The 22,592-nt window shown below is 34.3% G+C and overlaps 1 protein-coding gene across 1 annotated transcript in view; it reads left to right on the forward strand.

Moving 5' to 3' along the window:
* Nucleotides 1-22,592, forward strand: part of LOC133782203 (oxysterol-binding protein-related protein 4B-like) — a 75,201-nt gene that overhangs the window by 26,825 nt on the left and 25,784 nt on the right. The window contains exons 3-4 of the mRNA XM_062221424.1: nucleotides 12,551-12,796; nucleotides 12,891-12,987. Of these exons, the coding sequence (XP_062077408.1) occupies nucleotides 12,551-12,796; nucleotides 12,891-12,987 (343 nt within the window). The remainder of the gene's footprint in view (nucleotides 1-12,550; nucleotides 12,797-12,890; nucleotides 12,988-22,592) is intronic.

Below are 22,592 nucleotides of genomic sequence, written 5' to 3' on the forward strand. Positions count from 1 at the left end.
CCCCACATGGTACAAGTAGTAATTCATGAAATGTCTCTTTCCTTGATCCTCAGCTGGTAATAGCCATATCGAAGATCAATTCTTGCAGACATTGTTCTGTCTTGTAAATAGGCATTTAAACTCTTCATCCTTAACAGTGCTCTGTCTAATCCATCCCTAAGCCAGATACTTCTTCAATTGAACCAGTAATTCTTTCTGCCAAACTAATACCATTCTTCATATTGTCACCGATACCGAGTCTGTCCATACCAAAAGTTTGTAGCGTACCCAACAACACTTTACATACCCATCTGAATCCCTACTGACCAACTCATTTTCCATTCAGTCCAACTTACATACTTCAAATGATGTCCCCTACAATCCATGGTTGTCCCTTATCTAACAAATTAGCTCCCACTCAAGCCCATATCAAGGCTCCCATATGACAAGCCTAATCACTTCCACTACGAACCCCTTACTACCTATATTCCAATTCTTCTATTAGAAGTTTCTAATTCATCCCAACAAGTACTAATATTTCAAGCCCCTTGTACAATAACCTTGAGACATATACTTCATATAGGAATCTTTCCTGGGAGATACACAACACCGAGCTCTTTCAGCTCGTTATATAACCAAAAGCGAGGATTATCAAGTCAATCGGTCACCTCCGAGAAACTAGCCTCGTACTTCAAATATAAAAAAGCATTACAGTCTTCCATTCCCTAATCTTGGGCAATCCCTAATTCTCCCTAACGTATTGAACCATTCCATATAGATAACGTATCCTTACCTGACATCTTTCCAATTGGCATTTCCTGCTTCTGATGCACACTGAATAACTTCACTAGGCCTCATCACTGTCCTAACGTCTATCCTGTAAACTAAACCTCCTCCTGTCAAAACCAGGAGCCATAGAATTGTCAGGAATTCTTCTGTTCCGATTACTGAGCATCTGTCCTTACTAAAATTCACAAATGGGAATACTGTCACCTGCATTTCTTGCCCTATGACATTCGCACCCCATACCTCATTCCTTATATCTCAAATAACATGGCCCTCCCTGCGGCCCAAGCACAGATGAAAATCTCACGCATTGGAGCGACCCTGCTGCTCTGGGTTGTTCCAGAGTTTAATCCTTAAATGAGTCATCATTCCTGGCTACGTCTCCTTGTATAAACTCTTAAAGTGGATTAACCAACCCACCAAACTTATCAACATACCTTGTCGTTGTTTTACCATTCTAAACCAAGTTCATAAACTCACTAATCGCTGCAGCCCAAACTACGCCATAATAATCTCTTTTATCAAATCACTGCCTGAATTCCTCCCAACCCATCGCAACTACATTTTGGGTCTGAATATCACTTCTCACCACTTCCGAGCATCCTTCTGCCACAACCACTATGTCACGACCTATCATCTTCGTATACCAACGATAGAATTAGTTGTACCCATCCACTATTAAAATCTTTGAGCCAATCCAAACCTTCCTCAAAACTAGAGGATAATGCTTCTAAAGCCTTCCATACAGTAATTCTTATCTGTCTCCATCCTCAGGTTAAACCAGCACTGATACCCCTACTGCCAAGGTATACAAAGTAGCTTTTCTCCCAACAAAACCTGTTGTTCCACCCATCTAATTTCTTCTATCAGATCTCACAGCCTTACTCACATACTGGCGAACTCTTTCTACGACTTTCAGGGGCAGATGGAGGATTCCAACCCTAGCTATCATCTGCAACCCTCACTAGAACAATACTAGGTCCAATTAACCATTCTGAGCACAAACAATCTGAATCAGTCTGCCACCCCTCAGCCCTGATGTTCATATCCAGAACCATCCCACGGGCAGGTCCAAACAACCACAATAAACAAACACACAAAAACATATTAAACACCAATCTATATTACTATGCATTGGTTATCAAATTTCATTGCTACTGAATACAATCATATTCATCATGCTTTCCATATACCAATAAGCGGATAAAGCATACAGGTTCAATTTAAATAGTTAACCACATGCAATCCATATGCAAATCATTATCCAAATATTCATCCACGTGCGATAGCAATGCTAATCACCACGCCTCAATGTCATCACACAATAGTAAAGGGCCAGGCCTTATCAGAATCTCATGCTCCCTATTAATCATACAAATTAAGGCATTCATATTTCATTCAAGCACTTAAGCATATAATCTCATGTATTCAATTACAAAACCCTGAGTCGAGCTTGTCTTTATCAGCAAGTGTACATGTCTAGCCAGTCTTCAGGAACCCTTAAACCTAAACCGCTCTGATACCAAGTTGTAACGCCCTTGTAACAACCTGGATAACCAAGGTCGTTACACTGTGTGATTATAAAAGTGCAAGACTTTCTAATCAAGTCATATAGTTGAAAACGTGACCCTAAAGTCGTAATTAAGTTAAGGTTAAAATAGTTTGGTCATAGATAGGAATTTTCTCATTAAAATAAACGTTTAATACATGGGATCCCAAAATAGGTTTTAAAGGAAAGTTTACAAAATTCCAGAGGTTGTAAACAACCACAAGCCATTCTTATGGAAAAATAGGCACTTTAGGTTCTCCTGTCCCTGTACCAAACCTTGGCCGTGGCGGCCAATCAGCTGACTATGTACATTCTGCCCCAAAGCTCTCCAACTCAGGACTGGTCCACTTTGCCCTTGCCTTTATCTGCACTACGTAGCACCCGTGAGCCAAGGCCTAGTAATAAATCCATAATACAAAACATAAATAATAATCAACAGTCACATAATTCACAAATCATCAATCTGCAAACCAATAATCAATCATCCAGATAATAAACATTCCATAATCATCAGATTAATAACAATAAACATATCACACAATATCCAGGGTCGACGCCCTTAGGCTGCACCCTCTGATTGTCCCACTGACTCTGGCTCGCTTAGGCCGAGCTCAGTCTTTATATACTTAACCTCAGCTACCAGTGGTCGAGCCGCGTCCTGTGCGTAAATGTTGATTCCGACACTCTTAGGTCGTTTATCACAAGTCCCCATGGCATAATACCATCTTATGACATCACATACAAGTACAGGGAACTCTTAGTCCCAACATAACCACATAGCCGAGTGCAGTTTCTTAGCTTTAATTCCAAGTGCTTTAGTTACTACGAACGGTCCTCGAGCACGATCCCACTTTGAGCCTTGGCGTACACCTAGTCACAATCCATAAATGATACTTCAATGAGTTTGAAATCAAAAGGACAATCCCGGGATCAAACTCGCACTCTCGGGACCCAAGTTCCACCAAAGGAGGTGGTGAAAACGTCCCCCGAGCCCCCAAGCGAAAACCCTAAGAAAATACCCAAAAACCAATTTTAGGAGGCTGACAAGCGCTACATTGCTATAGGCAGAAACCCAAAACCCCCCAGAAAACACAGCCCAGCGCTGTAGCGCTCCCAACCTAGCACTACAACGCTAGTACCATAAATGCAAATTTCTGGGTTTTCTTTCTTCGAACCTCCTCGAGCCAAAGCTCCAAAAATCCATTCCAAACCTCAACTAAACTCAAAATTGAACCTACAATACACTATAGCTCAACCAAAACACCCACATAACACCAAACCTAAACTAACAACTTCATCAAACACCAAAAATCAAACTTGAGTTCTGAAGCTCAATAACACCATCTAAAACCAGAAACCCAGAAAAAACAGAGTAAGAACTCAAAAATTCAAGGATAATCAATCAGAATTTTTACCTCAGTTGTGACTATCTTCTCACAAGCTTCCACCTCCAATTTCTGAGCTTAAGTCTCAGCTAAACCCTCCCCAGTTCTAGAGCTTCAACTCATCTACAATCCTTTCAAAATCCCAGAATAAAGACATGCTCCAAACTCAAATTACTTAGTGAATTCAAAATCAAAACATTACCTCCATTCAACTAATCCTCAGCTTCAATCCTCCAATTCTTGAGTTTAGACTCCCACACTTCTCAGCTGATGTTCCCTCTAACTTCCCTTCCATGACCCCAACTTCCTTCAGCAATTCCATCCAAATTTCCAAATATAAGAGAGAGAACCGAATGATGGAGAAAAAAAACCTCTATTTTACTTCAGCTGCTACCCTTCTACAGCCATCTATTTGGTTCATGTATATCCTAAGGTCAAATGACCAAAATGCCTCCAAGCCTAATTTATTTCCTTAATAGCCACTAAGGATAAAAGTGTCATTTAATTCCCAATCCCCTCTAATTCTTGAAATGTTCCTATTAACTATCAATTAATCCCGTCATCCAATAAATTACCATTTATTTTTACCCAATATCTAACAATTCCCAAATTATACTCTCAAATTCCCAAAATATCCCCAGGCTCCCCCGAGCCGGGTATAAATCCCTCGCTGTGACTATTTTGCCAATTCGCTCACTAGGACCGTCTCGAGCCATATGCTGCAAATATATCTACATAATAATGTGGTCTCAATAATTAATCACATAAAATTACATTTATGCCCTCTAAATGCCAGAATTACATACCCTTATAAGCAAAACAGGGCCCACATGCATATTTAATACTCCTAAACTTGCACTTAATCATTTCCTCGAAATCATATAATCATGCATTAAATCATATATTCACATAATTACCCATTATGCCCTCCCGACACACTAATCAAGGCTCTTAAGTCTTATTAGCAATTTTGGGTTGTTACACCGCACGTATTTCCTTGTCAGGCAGCGTAGTGGGAGTGTAAATTTTCGAGTCGTACAATTGACAACACAGGACGGATCGCCAAAAATGTTGTCAGATGATCCTCTGACGCTGCAAACCTACACTGATTTACACCTGGCTATCCTTCTATGTCCCGAGGACAAGGTCCTTGCCCTGGAAAACAATTTTCTATAAGGAATTCGAGGACTACTAACTAGTCCTCGGGGCATGGCCTCGGAGAGACGTTCGTGCCCTACCTCTTCCCGAGGGACGCAACCTCTTGCCGAGACATCCACCCTCCGAGGACTGACCCTCGGGGCATGGCCTCACCTGAAGAGGCACGCGTCCTGGCCATGTGCTCTACTCGGATTGCCATGTGTCCTTTGGTGAAAACACGAACAACATAAATAATTATTTTAAAAAATTGGGATTATAACTATTCAAGTGTCGAAACTAGAAACGGATGTACCAATATTTCCATGTTAGTGAATGTATTCGAATATTTCTCATGTACATATTTCATTTTAAAACATAGCCATAATTTATAAACTTGTGAATTTAATTTTATATTTTGTGTTAATTCAATGATTTTTCAAAAATATCTTCCATCAACCTTTTATGTTTAATAATTATATAAGGAAGATTCCATTAAAATAAATAAAAAAGAAGGCTGTAATTTTTTAAACATAAATATTAACAACTTTTTATATTAAAAAAATTGACCTTATTTTACAAAAATACTTAAGATTTTTTTAAAAAAAAAAAACTAAAAATACAAAATCTGGAAAAAATTACAAAAATATGGAGGGGCATAATTGTTAATACAGAGATTTTTTTGTTGTAAACAAAGTTTCAAATTTGTAACAATACAATTTTTTTGTAACCAAAATTTATAAGTTTGTAACTAAAATATACAAGTTTGTAACTACATGTTACAATTTTGTAAACAACATTTACAAACTGAATAGAAATTGTAACAAGTGTTGAGAATATATGGATGCAGTCTTTGCAAATCAACAATGAATAATGATAATAATGCAATATTCCAAAACCTAGATCCTAATCAAGATTCAAATTCAAAGTATGAATACAATTCTTGATAATCAAATAAACATGTTCATGATATGAATGTTAATCTTGAATACAAGAAACTAAATGATTAAATGATGATAAGATGAACTTAGATACATTTAATCATCAATACAAACAATGAAAAACATAATAGAATGACAAATACAATATTAGGGTTAGAGAGATACAACATTTGTATTGAGCAACTTGAATCTTTAAACTTGCGGAACTTCGAAGGCTTATATACAATAATAATATTGTTGTCTAAAATCTCTATTTCAAGCCTTCCCAATTGCTTGAAGCTTCAACTAAGTAGAATGAAATTTGGGATTGAACAAGCCTTATTACTTATGCAAGTCAAGCAAAACTTGATGAGTTTCTTAGAGAAAACTTTGGTCTTAGAATGCTAAAGAGAGAGTTGAAAAGTGTGATCAAGGCTTTTCAACTCTAATAACTCATATATATAGTTTAGGCATCATCATTAGTCTAACCAATTGGATTAGAGCATTTAAAACACATCATTTGGAGCATTTTACGTAAACTGTACGACCCTAAAAGACCGCCAAGGCGATGTATCGCCTGTCAAGCGATACGTCACCTACTAGCAGGCGATGCATTGCTTGCTAGGGCTTTTGAAGCCCTTCACATTTTGGCGATGCTATGCCACTTAGGGGGCGACACATCGCCACCTTCTCTGACTTTGATTCCCTCCAATGGTCCTAAAATTCTCCAAATGCTACCAAACCTTTTGGGAATGTTTGGATACCTCATTGTATCACTGTAGACCCATAAAAGTTACTTTTAGATACCTTCTACACAATCTCATGTTTTCACTTCTCTTTAAGTGAAAACCGTTATGTGTTTTGCTCCTCGACGTGTAAACATCTTAACACTTATATTTAACCAATCTCAACATTCCCCCACTTGGTTAAATATAATCCTTTCTTCTTAGCTTAATAGTTTTCGTGCATAAAATAAAGTATATTTCGATTTGAACTTTGTCTTAGTGAAAGTATTACAAAGCCTTATCGAAGTCATTGGTGTCTTAAAGATTGAACCAAGTACTCCTTAATGATAAAACTGGTAACACCACACACACCTCCAGTTGACCATTCATTTTCCCACTTTTCTCGTTTATGACTCATATGCCCATGTGCTCATCCATTTCATGAACTTTCCCAGGAGAAACTTCAACTCCCATAAGAGGCAGCACCACTTCTAAGTTCACATAGGTGAAGTTCTTAAACCATCTTTGCTCCCTTTAGAGATGCTTGTTGCACACAACTGAACCTCATTAAAAGCCTTAGGCTTAACCCTCACTTGGTAGCAACCAACACTAACCATCCTTGGATGGAATTCATGATTTTGTTAGAGTTGAAACAATTCACCCAATAACTTGTTCTTACTCATTGAACTCTTGCCCTTGATGTTCACAAGTTTGGAGTTGGGTTGCCATCATTGGTGAATATATTATTCTAGGAGTTTTAGTCCCATCTCTTTTGAAGTAGAACTTACTAACCTCTTCGCAAGAGGTTTTGTAAATGGACCTGATAAGTTCTCACTTGTCTTTATACATGAGATTGATATGATTCCTCCTCGAATCAATTTTCTCATATACTCATGTCTTAGACTTATATGTCTAGACTTTTCATTCCATTATAAGCTCTAGCTAATGTGGCTTGTTTATCACCATTGGAATATTCCTCATGAAATCCCTAAGCCACTTGGCCTCTTTGCCATTTGTTGCTAGAGTTATATACTCATTCTCCATGGTTGAGTGAAATATATGTTTGTTTCTTTGGGCCCTAAGAAACCTCTTCTCTTTTGAACATAAACACCCAACCACTTGTGAACATATTATCTCATACACTTGATATCCAACTCACAATGTAATATCCTTCAAGTATCCTCGAGAACTTTGAATATTGGAGGAATAGCTCCTTGGTCCTTTTAAGGTACCCTAGAACTCTCTCAATCGCTTTTCAATGTTCCATACTTGGATTGATAGTAAACTCACTTAGTTTACTAACCGCTCTACCATTGTTTCTTTTCAAGCCTTATGCTTGAATCAAATGGTGTATTCACATCTTTGATTTTGAGATTACTAAACTTGTCAAGCACTTTCTCATCAAATTGAGCTTGACTTAAGGCATAACTCCCACAATTTCTTCTCACTTTTATACCAAAGAAGGTATTGAACACTCAAAGCTCCTTCATTTACAAAATGGAAGATAGAAACCTCTTCGTTTTCGTTATGCCTCTCATCTCATTACTCAAAATCAACAATAAAAAATATACAAACACATCAATATAGCCATCACAAGTCTTAGAGTATAAGCACTTCCATTATTGTTTCTACACCCATCTGAAACAATAGCTTTATCAAACTTCTCATGCCAATGTTTCGGTGCTTGTTTTAAACAATATATTGATTTAACAAGCCTACACATTTTATGTTCATTTCTCCTTAGAACAAAACCCTCTAGTTGTTCCATATAAATCTCCTCATCGAGATCTCCATCTAGGAATGCCGTTTTGACATCCATTTGATGAACATAAAGGTTATGTATTGATGATAAGGCAAATAAAACTCCTTTTGTGGTTGCCCTAGCAACCAGTGCATATGTGCCAAAGTAATCAATTCCTTCCTTTTGTTTAACCTTTTAGCTACTGATCTAGCTTTGAAGGATTGTATGTGCCATCGGTGTGATATTTCCTCCAAAATACTCACTTGCACCCAATTGGTTTTTAACCTTGTGAAAAGTCTACCAATTCCCATCTGTGGTTTTATATAATTGAATCTATCTCATCATTTATTGCCTCCTTCCAAAAAACACAGTCTCACAAAGACATTGCTTTTTGGTAAGTTTTGGGATCATCCTCAACTTGAAGAATCATAGGAAATTTCCATGTGACTCTTCAAGTGTACCATAGAGTATCTCTACTTGAGAACATTTCTCAATTGATCCCAACTCTTTAAGCCTCTGGCTTCTCCGAGGCAATATAGGTTGGTCATCAACCTTTGGATCTTTCTCTTTAAGAGATTCTCCAACACTTATGGGTTCTCGAGAATTGCTATCACAATATAACATATTCTATAAGAGCTCCACTTCTCTTGATTTAATTATCACATTAGATTCCAAGTCTAATAGACTATAGGCCTTGCTATTTGAGGCATAACCAACAAATGCACACTTTATGACCCTTGGACCTAACTTGTTTTTTTAGGCTCCATGCTCTTGCAATAAGCAAGGCACTCCCACACTTTAAGATAGCCTAGGTTAGGCTTCTTTCCTCTCCATAACTCATATGGAGACACATTTTTCTTTTTCATTGGAATTCGATTCAATATATGACACGTAGCAAACAAATCTTCACCCCATAAATTATAACACAGTTTAGCATGTAAAAACATAGAGTTAATCATCTCAAGATAAGTCTCATTCTTTCTTTTAGCTATTCCATTTTGTTGTGGAGTGTATGGTGCAATGCATTCATGCATAATATCATGTTGCTCACAAAACACAATGAAATCATTTGAAAAGTATTCACCACCTCTATCAATTCTAAGAGCCTTTATTTTCCTTTCCAATTGATTTTCTACTTCAGATTTATAGATTTTAAAGGCATTAAATGTCTCATCCTTACTCTTAAGTAAATACACATAAGTATACCTAAAGAAATCATCTTTAAAAGTCATGAAATATCTATTTCCTCCTCTAGTCAACATGTCATTCAATTCACATAAATCACTATGTATTAAATCTAGCAAGTTTGAACATCTATCAACACTTGAAAAATGTTTCCTTACCATTTTAGATTTAACACATAATTCACATTTATCATGCTCATTCACATCACAATTAATTAATCCACATTTAACAACTCTTTTAATTGTGCTATAACCTATATGAGGAAGTCTATTATTCCACAAAGTAATAGAATTAGAACTAATCACATTGCAAGATTTAGATGCCATATCATTATTGTCACATTAAGAGCACAAAGTTTGATCATTTCATCACATGTATAACACTTTCCCACAAAAGTGCCCAATTTAGTAAAAGCGAGTTTACCAAATTCAAACTCTATTTTGATACCAAATTTACTCAATAGACTTCCACTCATAATGTTTCTAGTCATATCGGGAACATAGAAAACATTAATTAGGGTCACTTTCTTTCCATTAGTGAAGAACACATCAATGCAGCCCCTTCCAAGTACCTTGGATCTCTTTTCATTTCCCATTTGGACTTCAAGTCCCACCTTTGCACTTTCAAAGGTTTTGAAAAGAGTTTTATCATAGGTTTCATGAATGGTGGCACAAGTATCATACCACCACCTTGCACCTTTCCTTGGGTTGTAATTAACTTTACTCAAGGTTACAATGATCTCAACATCAAATCCATTGGTCTTGGTATCCTTACTTAGGTTTACAATGATCTCAACATCATATACATTGACCTTAGCATCTTCACTTTCTTTAGCAATGATCTCATTATCAATTGCATTGACATGTTCACCTTCTCTTAAGGTTGCATTAGTCTCATCACTACATGCATGAATCGTGTCAATTCTCTTTAGGGTTATCATACATTCCTCATCGAATGCATTATTCTCAATTAGGGTTACAATGCATTCCTCATTAAATGCATTAAATTTAATCAAATTCACAAAGATCTCATCATCAATTAAAGTGACCAGATTAAATTAATTTAAAAATGCAATGATCTCAACATCAATTGCCTTAACCCTAATCTTATTATGGTTGATTTTACAATTACCATATATCACATGATGATCAAAAACTTTACAAACAAAACAAGTAGATCAATAACCCTTGAATTGTTTATTAACAACCACCATTGTACATTTGATATAAACAATAATCTCAAACACACAAAAATATGGTAGCAAATACATTTCATTCAAATTCTTGAAATCTACACATTTAGAAATAAGGAATTTGATGATAGCAATCTCCTTAAGCATGTAATCCCATTGAGTTGTCTCATCCTTTGTTGATGAAGACTTTGTATCAAATTCATGTAGAACATTTCCAAATAGAACTTTATTTGATCTTTCATGGTTATGTGTCCAACACAAACCAAATCTTGAAACAAGGATTTGAAGGTTGTAGAAGATGAACCGATTTCCCTCATTGTTGATAATACAAAACACTAAATTGAAAGTAATTAGAAATAGATATTTTGATTGTTGGGAATATATGGTTTTACTCTTTGTAAATCAACAATGAATAATGATAATAATGCAATATTCTAAACCCTAGATGTTAATCAAGATTCAAATTCAAAGTATGAATACAATTCTTGATAATCAAATAAACATGTTCATGATATGAATGTTAATCTTGAATATACGAAACTAAATGATTAAATGATGATAAGATGAACTTAGGTACATTTAATCATCAATACCAACAATGAAAAACATAATAGAACAACAAATACAAGATTAGGGTTAGAGAGATACAACCTTTGTATTGTGCAACTTGAATCTTCAAACTTGCGGAACTTCTAAGGCTTATACACAATAATAATATTGTTGTCCAAAATCTTTATTCCAAGCCTTCCCAATTTCTTGAAGCTTCAACTAAGTAGAATGAAATTTGAGATTGAACAAGCCTTAAAACTCATGCAAGTCAAGCAAAGCTTGATGAGTTTCTTGAAGAAAACTTTGGTCATAGAAAGTTAGAGAGAGAATGAGGCTAGAGAGAGAGTTGGAGAGTGTGATCAAGGCTTTTCAACTCTAATAACCCATATATATAGTGTATGCATCATCATTAGTATAACCAATAGGATTAGAGCATTTAAAACACATCATTTGGTGTATTTTACATAAACTGTATGATCCTAAAAGATCACCCACGCGATGTATCGCCTGCTAGGGCTTTTCAAGCCCTTCGCATTTTGGGGGTGTTACACCACTTAGGGGATGACGCATTGCCACCCTCTCTGACTTTGGATCCCTCCAATGGTCCTAAAATTGATCCAAATTCTACCAAACTTTTTGGGAATGTTTGGATACCTCATTGTATCACTTTAGACCCATAAATGTTACTTCTAGATGCCTTCTATACAATCTCATGTTTTCACTTCTCTTTAAGTGAAAACCGTTAAGTGTTTTGCACCTCAACGTGTAAACATCTCAACCATTATATTTAACCAATCTCAACAACAAGTTGTAACAAAATTGTTATCCGTAGTTTTTAATTTTTTTAAAAATTTCGTATTTTTCAATTTTTTTTTTAAATTTACAGTGCTATATGTAATTTTACTTTATTTTTGTAATAAAATTAGATTGGATGTGATATAATTTGATCATTTTTATCCTCTAATTTTTGCTGTGAGAGTTTAGTATTTCACTAAACGAGTTATAATCAACCATATATCTGAAATGGATATATGAAGATCAACAATTGCAAAAAGAGCTGACGGTGGGTTAAGGCAAGTCAAGCTCATGTCTAGGGTCCCTCAGTTAAAATGACCTCTTGTTTTAAAAATACTATTTTTTTAAAATATAAAAAATGCCTTTGAATTTTCAATAATATCATTTTCTATGTTATATTTTATAATAATATCACTTTTTCATCGAGTCCCTACAAGGTGAGGGCCAACCCTAATTATGATTATGCTAGACCATTATTACCCCAAAAATAAAAGGTTGAAACAGCAAATGGCAACCAGCGCTGAGGGCTACATTAATTAATCTAAAAGAAGATATATGGTTGAATATAAAGCAATTTTAGTAACATTATATGAATGATTTTGTTTGACAGTTGCCACCCATGTTCAACATTCCAAAGTCACAATTACAGTGTTATGGTGAATCAGTATATTGTGTTAGTGATGATTTGTTGGGCAAGTGCAACAGAGGTGAGAGCCCAATAGAGAGGTTTAAAGCAGTTCTTGCATGGAACATCTCCACCTTGCGTCCTTCAATCTTTGGAGTTGCGCCTTATAACCCTATTCTTGGAGAGACCCATCACGTATCTAGGGGAACTCTTATTGTTCTCTTTGAGCAGGTACACTTCTTAATAATATCTTGGGAGTTATATAAATATATATATATATATATATATTCATAAATCTACATTTGAATACATTAATTTGCTTTAGATTTCATATCATCCACCTGTAACTGCGCTTCATGCAATGGATGAGAAAGAAAATGTTGAGCTTTTGTGGTGTCAGCATCTAGTTTCCAAACTCTCTGGTACGTATACATAACTGAACTGATGAGTATACTATAACACTCCAATGGATTCACTCAAGATTAAGCTTTATCAATTTCTATGAATAAAACTCATATATATTTTCACTTATATTTATAATAAAAATAATTCAAAAATATGTAGAAAGAAAAATAGGAAATTCTATTTTATATGAGATTTTTAATAGAGGGCAAAAATATGTATTTTTTTTTCCAAAAAAAGTTAGTCTATGACTTTTTTTTTAAGATTTTTCATTTTTACAGGTTTATTTGCCCATATTTTTGTATAAAAGTTGGTTTACCATAATTTTACTCTTAATCAAGTTTTATTAATTTGGAAGGGTATGTTTGTAATTTAATTATTTTTTTTTAGCTTATTTGTTTTTTTATATAACTAATTCTATATTAAATTTTTCTTTGTTTGTTTTGCAATTTTTTTTTCTTTTTTTTTTGTGATATGAATTGTGTTTATTATTTTTTTATTTATTATAAACATTTTTTCCCTATTTTTATATTGTACGTTTCTTTTTTCAAATATTGGGTAAGGTAACCAGTTACTTGATTGATCTTTGACAATTATGTAAAAAAAAATCCTAGCGCTAGGATAAATAACATGTACCAGGAGGAGTAACTAGTTACCCTGAGAGGAGTAACCTTCTGCCATAAACAGGGTAATCAGTTACCATTAGAGGGGTGACGAGTTACTCATATTAAATTTGAAAAGAAACATAAAATCTAAATGAAAAAGAGGAAGAACACTTCATTAAAAAAAGGAAGAAGTAACTATGATTTTAGTAACATAGGTAACTAGTTACCATAAAGAACCCATAAATACACACACATCATAACGTGAAGGACCCCAGAAATATACACACAAAGAACGTGAATTTAACCAGTTACCCATAGAAATGTACACACAAATAACGGGAATGTAACCAGTTTCCACAAATTTGAAGATAGAAAAAAAAATCAGATCCACCCCATTTCCCTTCTATCCCATATTCTTCATATAATTTGTTTTTTCTAGATTTGAATGTTCTCGTCAGGGTAACTGGTTACCCATTCACGTTTTCATATTTTTATTAGTTTTCTTTCCAAATTTTGGTGTTTCTATAAGGATTAGAATAAAAAGAAAACGTTGAAAAATTTGATTTGAATTTATTTACATACAGTGAAAAAAACTATGAAAATAATTATGTAATGTAATATGTGTGAAAAAAAGGAAAAAAAAAAAGAAGAAAGTGGAATGAGAAAAATATAAGTACTAAAAAAGAAGGAAAAAAAAATTAGGAAAGAAAACTAAAAAAAATATGAAAAAGAAGAAATGATGAAGGAAAAAAATAGATGAATGAATAAAAATGAAAAGAAGAAGAAGAAAAATAATGGAAAATGGAAAGAAAAAAAAATTAGTAGAAAAAAAAGAAAAAATGGAAGAAAGAAAAAAAAAAGCTCATATGTGTGAAAAAAAAAAAGAAAAAAAAAGGGAGGAAAAATAATAAATATAAAAAAGAAGAAAAAAAAAGAAAGAAAAATGACAAAAATATGAAAAAAAAAACAATACAAATGAAAAAAAAAAGATAAATTAATAAACAAGAAGAAGAAGAATAGGAAGGAGGGAAAAAATGAAAGAAAAAAAAGATAAAGGAAAATATTGGTAGATAAAAAAATAGAAGAAAAAATAAGTAAGGAAAAAAGGAAAGAAAAAATAACTTTAAAAATAATTAAAAAATAAAGGAAAAAAATAAAATAAAATCACATTCAAAATAAAAGAAAATATAACTATGATAAAAAATGTGGCATTTCCATATTTTAGTTAGCTACTAATTGTGTTTCCCATAATTTAATTTTATCTTTAATAAATTCCCATACAAATTAAAAAAAATATAATTCCTATATTTTTGTACATTGATGTCATAAAAACCATATTTTTTTAAAAATTCTCAAAGAAAAAAGTTAGGAGGGCTACCCACCCGAGTCCCCTAACTTAGTACTATTCTTGACACTAGTTAATTTTTTATGTATTAAATTAATGAAGGTTACCATAACTTGGGCCTTTTGGGCTTAGTTTAAAAAATATGGAGAATTAGGCCTTAGTTTGTTCGATTTTCAAAGCAAAGAGTTGATTGGATTTACAATATACTTTAGTGAAGAAATTAGATTCAGTAGCCACTTTTAGGTAAGCACTTTTTTTTTTATCTACAATTTTTAAGTTTTAATATAATACCCACTATTTTAATTAATATACCTATTATACCCCTATAATATGTGGATATTGTTTTTAGAAGAGAACCATGTGGTCAAGGGTATTTTTAGAATTGTCTCTGATAAAAATGGGTAGAACTAAACTAAAAATATTTAGGAGGTAATTTATTTAAAATCTCATTAAACTAGCTAATTTTCAACTTATCCCTACTTTAGTTTGCTAATCTTTATAGCTTCTTGAAAAATAACTTTTTAAGAAGTCCTAACCAAAAAAAAATAACCCTAGCCAACAATAATTTGGCTAATTGAATTTAAAACCAGATACTATGTTAAATATTTTAACACGTACTCATTTATAATATACATTAATTTTAATATCATCATAATATACTAAATAATTATAGGGGAGCTTCACTTTAAGCCCTATCAGTGGGGCTCTAAGTGTTCTCGACCTGTGAACAGTTTTTGGCGCGATTTTTTTTATGACTATGTATATTGTAGCTATTTAGAGCATCCTGCAAATTTTCAGAAAATTATGAATAGTTTACAGTACCGAAAACTAAGTTCAAACATGTTGTTGCACGTGTGACTAATTTTTTTTTGCGAGTGGAAAGCAACATGTTTGTACCTAGTTTTCGGTACTGTAAACTATTCGGAATTTTCTGAAAATTTGCAGGATGCTCTAAATAGCTACAATATATACGGTCATAAAAAAAATTGTGCTGAAAACTGTTTACAGGTCGAGAAACACTGAGAGCCCACCAATAAGACTTGAAGTGAAACCCCTATAGAAGAATTATCCAATAATTATATTAGTCCACATAAAATATGCTAATATAAATAGCCTTTGATAATTTATTTATTAATACAATTAATTACAGTACAATAAAATATATAAACATTTTAAATACTTAATTTCAATATATATACTTCTATCGAATCACTTATTTTCAAGCATATGAAGAATTATGTTTCAATACGTGATAGATAATAAATAAATCAAATTAAATTTTGTTTTGTGCCAAACGCCCCTCAAACTAGAGGAGCAAAATTCATAAAGAAAAAACAAACACAGCGAACAAAAGACCAACAAGGTCATCAAAGCAACACAACAAGACTACACTTGAAACAAATACATAAAACAAAGCAAGCGCATCATACTGACCAAAGTAAAATCACAGTAGCAAACTAAGTAATCTATTTCATTAGCTTTCTTGAAAAGTCGTCTGGTAGTGTAGCACCCCGCTATTAAGGTCACTACTTCTAAAGAATCTCATTCTCTTCTCTTCTGATCTTCTTTAGCCCACAATTGGAGATCTTGGAGGCCAGCTTCTTGGAATCATGGTGGATATGTTTCAAAGAGTGAGCCATCTATTTTGCATCAGCCTCTGTAAAAGCCTACACAACTCCCACTACAACAAATAGGAGCTTTAGGAGCGACGGCTACACAACTCTTACTACAACAAATAGGAGCTTTGTAATTAGGGGCGACATATTACCGCTAATTAGTTATTGCTAATATTTTGAAGCTAATATTGATTATTAGCGGCAACAAAAAAATTGTCCCTAATAATTAATATTAACAGCGACATTTTCACTCCTAATAAATTGAACATTGTCCCTAATAATCGTGACTCCTAGATCAAATTTTGACTTTGATAATAAAAAGTCACCCCTAATAATATAATATTAGCGGTGACTTTTATATTATTAGCGGCGACTTTTGTCGCCCCTAATGATAATAATTAAAAAATATTTATTAAAATAAAATATTTTTTAATTCATAATAACAAAATTAAATATGCATAAAATTAATAATTTGCTTAAATTACACAAATAATACAATATTATCCAAATTAAATATGCATACAATAATATATAAAATATCTCAACCATGGGCATCCTCTGTATCTTCCCCTTCTTCTGGTGCCTGCCAAGTCTGCGGTGGCTGTGGTGTGTGCGGAGGCATCAACCATGGATACTGTGGAGGTAACGATGATCCTCCAAGTCCATAAATGTATGGATAAGGATAGGGCGGAGGTTGAGACGACCACGATGATGCATGCATGTCGGGATGGCCTGGTGAAGGCTGAGAAGCTGAACCTTGAGACATGTGATGTGTCTGAGATTTCGAAAAAGAAAAATATTATAATACAAAAGAAAAATATAATTATTTGAATTGATAATAAAGTTAAACTTACATAATCTCATTCAGTACCCTCGTTGACAAAATTCTTGTTTTTTTGGTCCAGTTATACTCCTTCCATTCCTTAATGAGATTCAAGTTCAACTAATAAAGAAAATGAGAATGTTAGAGAACATATAAATTCATACAACTTAATTAAGTTAATATTTTCACTTAATTTTTCGTGATGAGTGACCGCTAATGGTTTCATGCTTTGTGTTGCAGAGTACTTCATTTGGTCTCAGTTTATTTTTTTTCTTCACTAAGCGCAATAAACTCTGGACTCGTGAAAAACTCATAAATTTGTTTCCACTCATCGACGTTGACATCTTTGGGTGGATTCTTTAGGCCCTCGTACCAATCACCTGGTCCTTTGTAAAACTTTTTGAAGTGGTTGTGCTGCTTAGCTTTCCTATCTCGATATCTCTCAGTCATCTCGGCATTGATATTGTCAATAAGGGTGGTATAATCTGGCTGCCCATCTATTTGATAGATGTGCCACAAACAAGAGAAAACATGTTAATCGTGCTAGAATTATAATACAATTGTTATTAAAGAAAATTCTAAAATTTTTACCTTCACTTGTCCTTATACCGATTTGGGACACTTGCCCAATCCTTGTAATATCCTGGAACCGCTGATGCGACTTGGGTGCACAAAAGGCGAACAAAAGTAGCATGTTCCATTCCACCACCTTGTACATGATAGGGTCAAACACTATGGGGCCTGGATGTCTAGCTTCTCGCCTTCTGTCATCTAAATTTTTCCCAACGGTAGGCCCACGACCTTTTCTCTTTGATGGAGCTGTTGTATTATTTTAAATAAGTGTATCATATAATTTAGTATGTTGTATAACAAGGTCTAATTAGAAATAAATAAAGAATGAATTTTAAAATACTTGGCTCGCAACTGGATGAGATTGTAGTAGGATCCGGTGGATCTTGATCACCACCATCTCCGCCATGGTATGAAGCTACATCTTTAAACTAAATATGACCAAATTTGCTTGTTAGTATGAATATCAGATATATATTATTTATGAATATATAGTTGTAATGACCACATAAAATTCCAAAACATTCACAACATAACAAACCCATAAATCGTTCAAAATTTCTAATATATAATTATTGAAATATTTTTTTTACACAGATACAAGAACTAAGTATAATATTCATTGTGATCACTTATCAAATTAACATCTATTGGTGAGACAAGATTTGTGTTATCATCATCACTAAGATCAACAAGCAATTCATCCTCATCATCTGCTTCTTCTACGTCTTCGACTTCTTCTTCATCATCATTAATAAAATCATCGATATCTTGAGCAGTCGAATAAGGTCGAGCGACGGTTCCTATGAATATTGCTGATTGATTAGATTATTGAACAACCAACTCCCCGAGCTCAACAGTCAATACGAAATTGGATGAGTTTGTGTCATGTACAACATCAATATCAGCAATCTGATCAGAACTATCCGGAATATCCCAAACTTGCCTATGATTCACTTCTTCAACAACTTTCCAAGCTCGACCTCTAAGTAGATCATCGAGATAGAAAACTTGTTTAGCTTGGCTAGCAAGTATGTACGGTTCATATTTATACCATTCACCACGTACATTTATACTGGTGACATTATTTTAGTAATTGTTTTTTTTTCCAGGTCCGTGTTGAACCATTTACATCAAAACAATACCACTGAATATACACTAGTATAAGATACCTCCAATATCTCTTCAAGTTGTCCATAATAGTTAAAACATTCTGTTCTAGCAACACACACTCCACTATTTTATGTAATATGATTTTCATCTCGATTATGTGTAACATATCGAACCCCATTCATTATACATGCTTCATAAGAGTACACCAAATGATCATACCCATATGCTAAAGCTAGCAACTCATCCCCATTCTCTAATGACCCGAGCTGGTGCAAGTCATATATCTAAAGATAGCAAAACATATTATAATAATAAACTTCTATTTCAATCTAACAACAAAGAATGTCCTAGTTATAGATTACCTTCTCGTGAAACTAGGAACGAAACTCTTTTTTGTGCAAAATGTTATGATCACCCAATGGATCCCTCACTTTGACCTCACGAAGGTGTTCGCTGTTGATTAACAAAATGTTATGATTGTAGTTCAAAGATGTTACATTAAAAACAACATAAAAAAAGATAATTAAATCAACCTACTCCATATAGACTTCAATTTTAGAAGAATTCTCCAGTATGACCACTCAGCTATATTCCGAGTCTTTTCATCGAGAGGAACTTGAAATCCCTTACTCAATGGATGACATTGAGATTGAAACACTGAAAGGTGGTGTGGAACACAAATTGTATCCGCATTTCGATCCAGACAATTAAACTTGGTTTCCATGCCTTTGAAATACATGGAACAAAATGTTAAAGCCTAATCTGCCACATATTCTTCAGCTATGGACCCTTCAGGACGAGCTTTATTCCTGATGTAGTTTTTTAATTTTCATGTATCTTTCAAAAGGATACATCAATCTCATTAATACCCAGTCACCCAATAAAGCTTGTCCTGGAAAATGCAAGACAAAATGTATCATTATGTCAAAAAAAGCTGGAGGAAAAATCAACTCCATTTTGCATAAGATGTGAATGACCTCCCTTTGAGCTTTCTCCATATCATTTACATTCAAGGTCCGCGAACATAATTGTCTGAAGAAATCGCATAGTTCCATTATGGTGCCTGATATAGATTCTGGTAGAAACTTATGGACACCCAATGGAACTAATCGCTACATTATCACATGACAGTCGTATGACTTCAACCAAATGATATTTGAGTCGTTATCAGTCACTTTCTTCTTCAAGTTAGAACAAAAACCATCAAGTAGTTTAAAACCTTTTAGAAATTGAAGAAATTATTGCCTATCTTCAGGAGTCAACATGTAATTCATATATCCACAATGCGTTCCTAACTCCCATATTCTTCAGATCATGTCTTGCATTAGTAGTAGTCTTTAGATTTATCTTTATCCAAGATAGCACCAAGGACACTATCACATACATTCTCCTCAACATGCATAACATCTATGTTGTGTTTTAACTCATTCGTGCTTTAATACTCAAGTTCATAAAAAATGATTTTTTTTTTCATCCGGTTACTATTCTTCGCACCTCTTTTTCGTTTCAAACCTCCAAACCTCTCATGTTTCCCCAGGACTTGAGGTGGTAGGGCATTAACTTTATCTAAGATATTCGATAAGTAAACTTTCTTGGAGGACGTCTTCTCTCAACTTTTATGTTGAATTGAGTATCCTTTCTCCATCGATGATTACGGGCCAAGAATCGTCTATGACAAACATAAGATGTCTTACCAGTCACTCGGATAGAGGATGTGTCTTCGTTGCATGTAGGACAAGCCTTGTAACCTTGACCACTCCATCCAGACAAACTACTTCAACCAAGAAAATCCTTCACCATCCACAAAAGGGTCGCACGCATCTTGAACACGTTGTTTCTACAATCCTTAGTTTCCACACCGTTAGTCCACAACTCTTTGAACTTGTCCACCAGTGGCCTAAAAAATACATCCATGTTTTTACCTGGTGATTTTGGCCCAGGAATAAGAAGAGTCAGCATGAAATAATGGTCCTTCATACAAAGCCAGTGCGGCATGTTATATTTCATCAACACAACAAGCCACATGTTGTACAATAAACTCATGTTGCCAAATGGATTAAACCCATCGGCAGTAAAGCCCAGACGTACATTTCTAGGATCTCTTGCAAAATCAGGATGTCTGGCGTCAAAATTCTTCCATGCTAACCCATCAACTGGATGACGCATCACCCCCTCTTCTTTCGATCTCCCAGTATGATGCCATAGCATCTCTTCCACTATATGCCTTGAACTATACAATCTTTTTAATCGAGGATTAAATAGGAAATAACGTATCACCTTATGCAGAACTTTTTTTCCTTTCTTCTTCTCATTTATCCACCTGCTACTCCCGTACACTGGACATGAATCTTTAGATGCATGCTCATTATAAATTAAGAAGCAATCATATCTACACACATGTATTTATTGGTATCCCAACCCTAATTTACTCAGGTTTTTTAGCCTTGTAGTGTGATGCAGGAATTTTGTTCTCCTTCGAAAATGCAAACTTTAATGACTTCAACAATTCATCAAATGTGTTTTTCGATATCTTCCCCCTCACTTTCAAGTGCATCAACTTAGCTAAAAAGTTCAGCGATGATATCCAATTACAACCCGGATACAACTTAGCTTCAATCTCGTCGAATAACTCGTCATAGTAGTGACCCATTCCACTGTTAACTTTTCCAGCATTGTTCGGTAAAATTAAATCATCAACGATGCCTCGTATCTCATCTACGAGCTCATTCTAATCTACCTCGTCATCAACAACATCTTCCTCCACTTCCCCATGGTAAATCCACTTTTCATAACTCTGTTTGAAACCCTGATCGAATATATATGCCTGAACGACATCCAAAGTTTGCAGTCTAAGATTCATGCATTTGACGCATGGACATCTTATTCTCACGTCAAAGTCTTTGTGTTATGACGCCATATTCATGAAATTTAATAGACCATTCCAATAAGCATCACTGGTACGATTTCTCAATTTCATCCAACTCTTATCAATCACCATCTATGGTAAATATAAGAACATACAATTTCAAAATATTAATTATGTCAATTGGTTCACTTGGTCGGTGAGCATGTTCACCAATTATATTTTCTTTTATAAAAAAAATTAAAATGAAATAAAATAAAATTATCAACAAAAATTATATCTAACACTCCTATTCTGACCTAGTGGATCCCTTGGAGATAGTAACTGGACAACTAGTACTCTCCACATTTTCAAGATATTTGAAAAAATATCTTGAAAAAATGAGGAATAATAGATTAATACATTGACTCAGATTACTATCCCCAAGGCATCCACTAGGTCTAGTCTATGACTTATTTTTTTAGAAATAATAACAATTATCACTATGTGATAATAACAATCATATCCAAAAAAGACCCTATCCTGATCCCAACTCTATAAGACCTTATCCCAACACACGACCCTATTAAAACCCTATCCCAACCCTATAGAGACCCTATCTTGACCCCCAACCTTATAAATACCAAATCCCGACCTCCGACCCTAGAAGACCCTATCTCGACCCTAAAAAGGCCTTATCCAGACCCCCGA

This window comes from Humulus lupulus, chromosome 6, assembly GCF_963169125.1.
Source record: "Humulus lupulus chromosome 6, drHumLupu1.1, whole genome shotgun sequence".
Taxonomy (NCBI): Eukaryota; Viridiplantae; Streptophyta; class Magnoliopsida; order Rosales; family Cannabaceae; genus Humulus; species Humulus lupulus.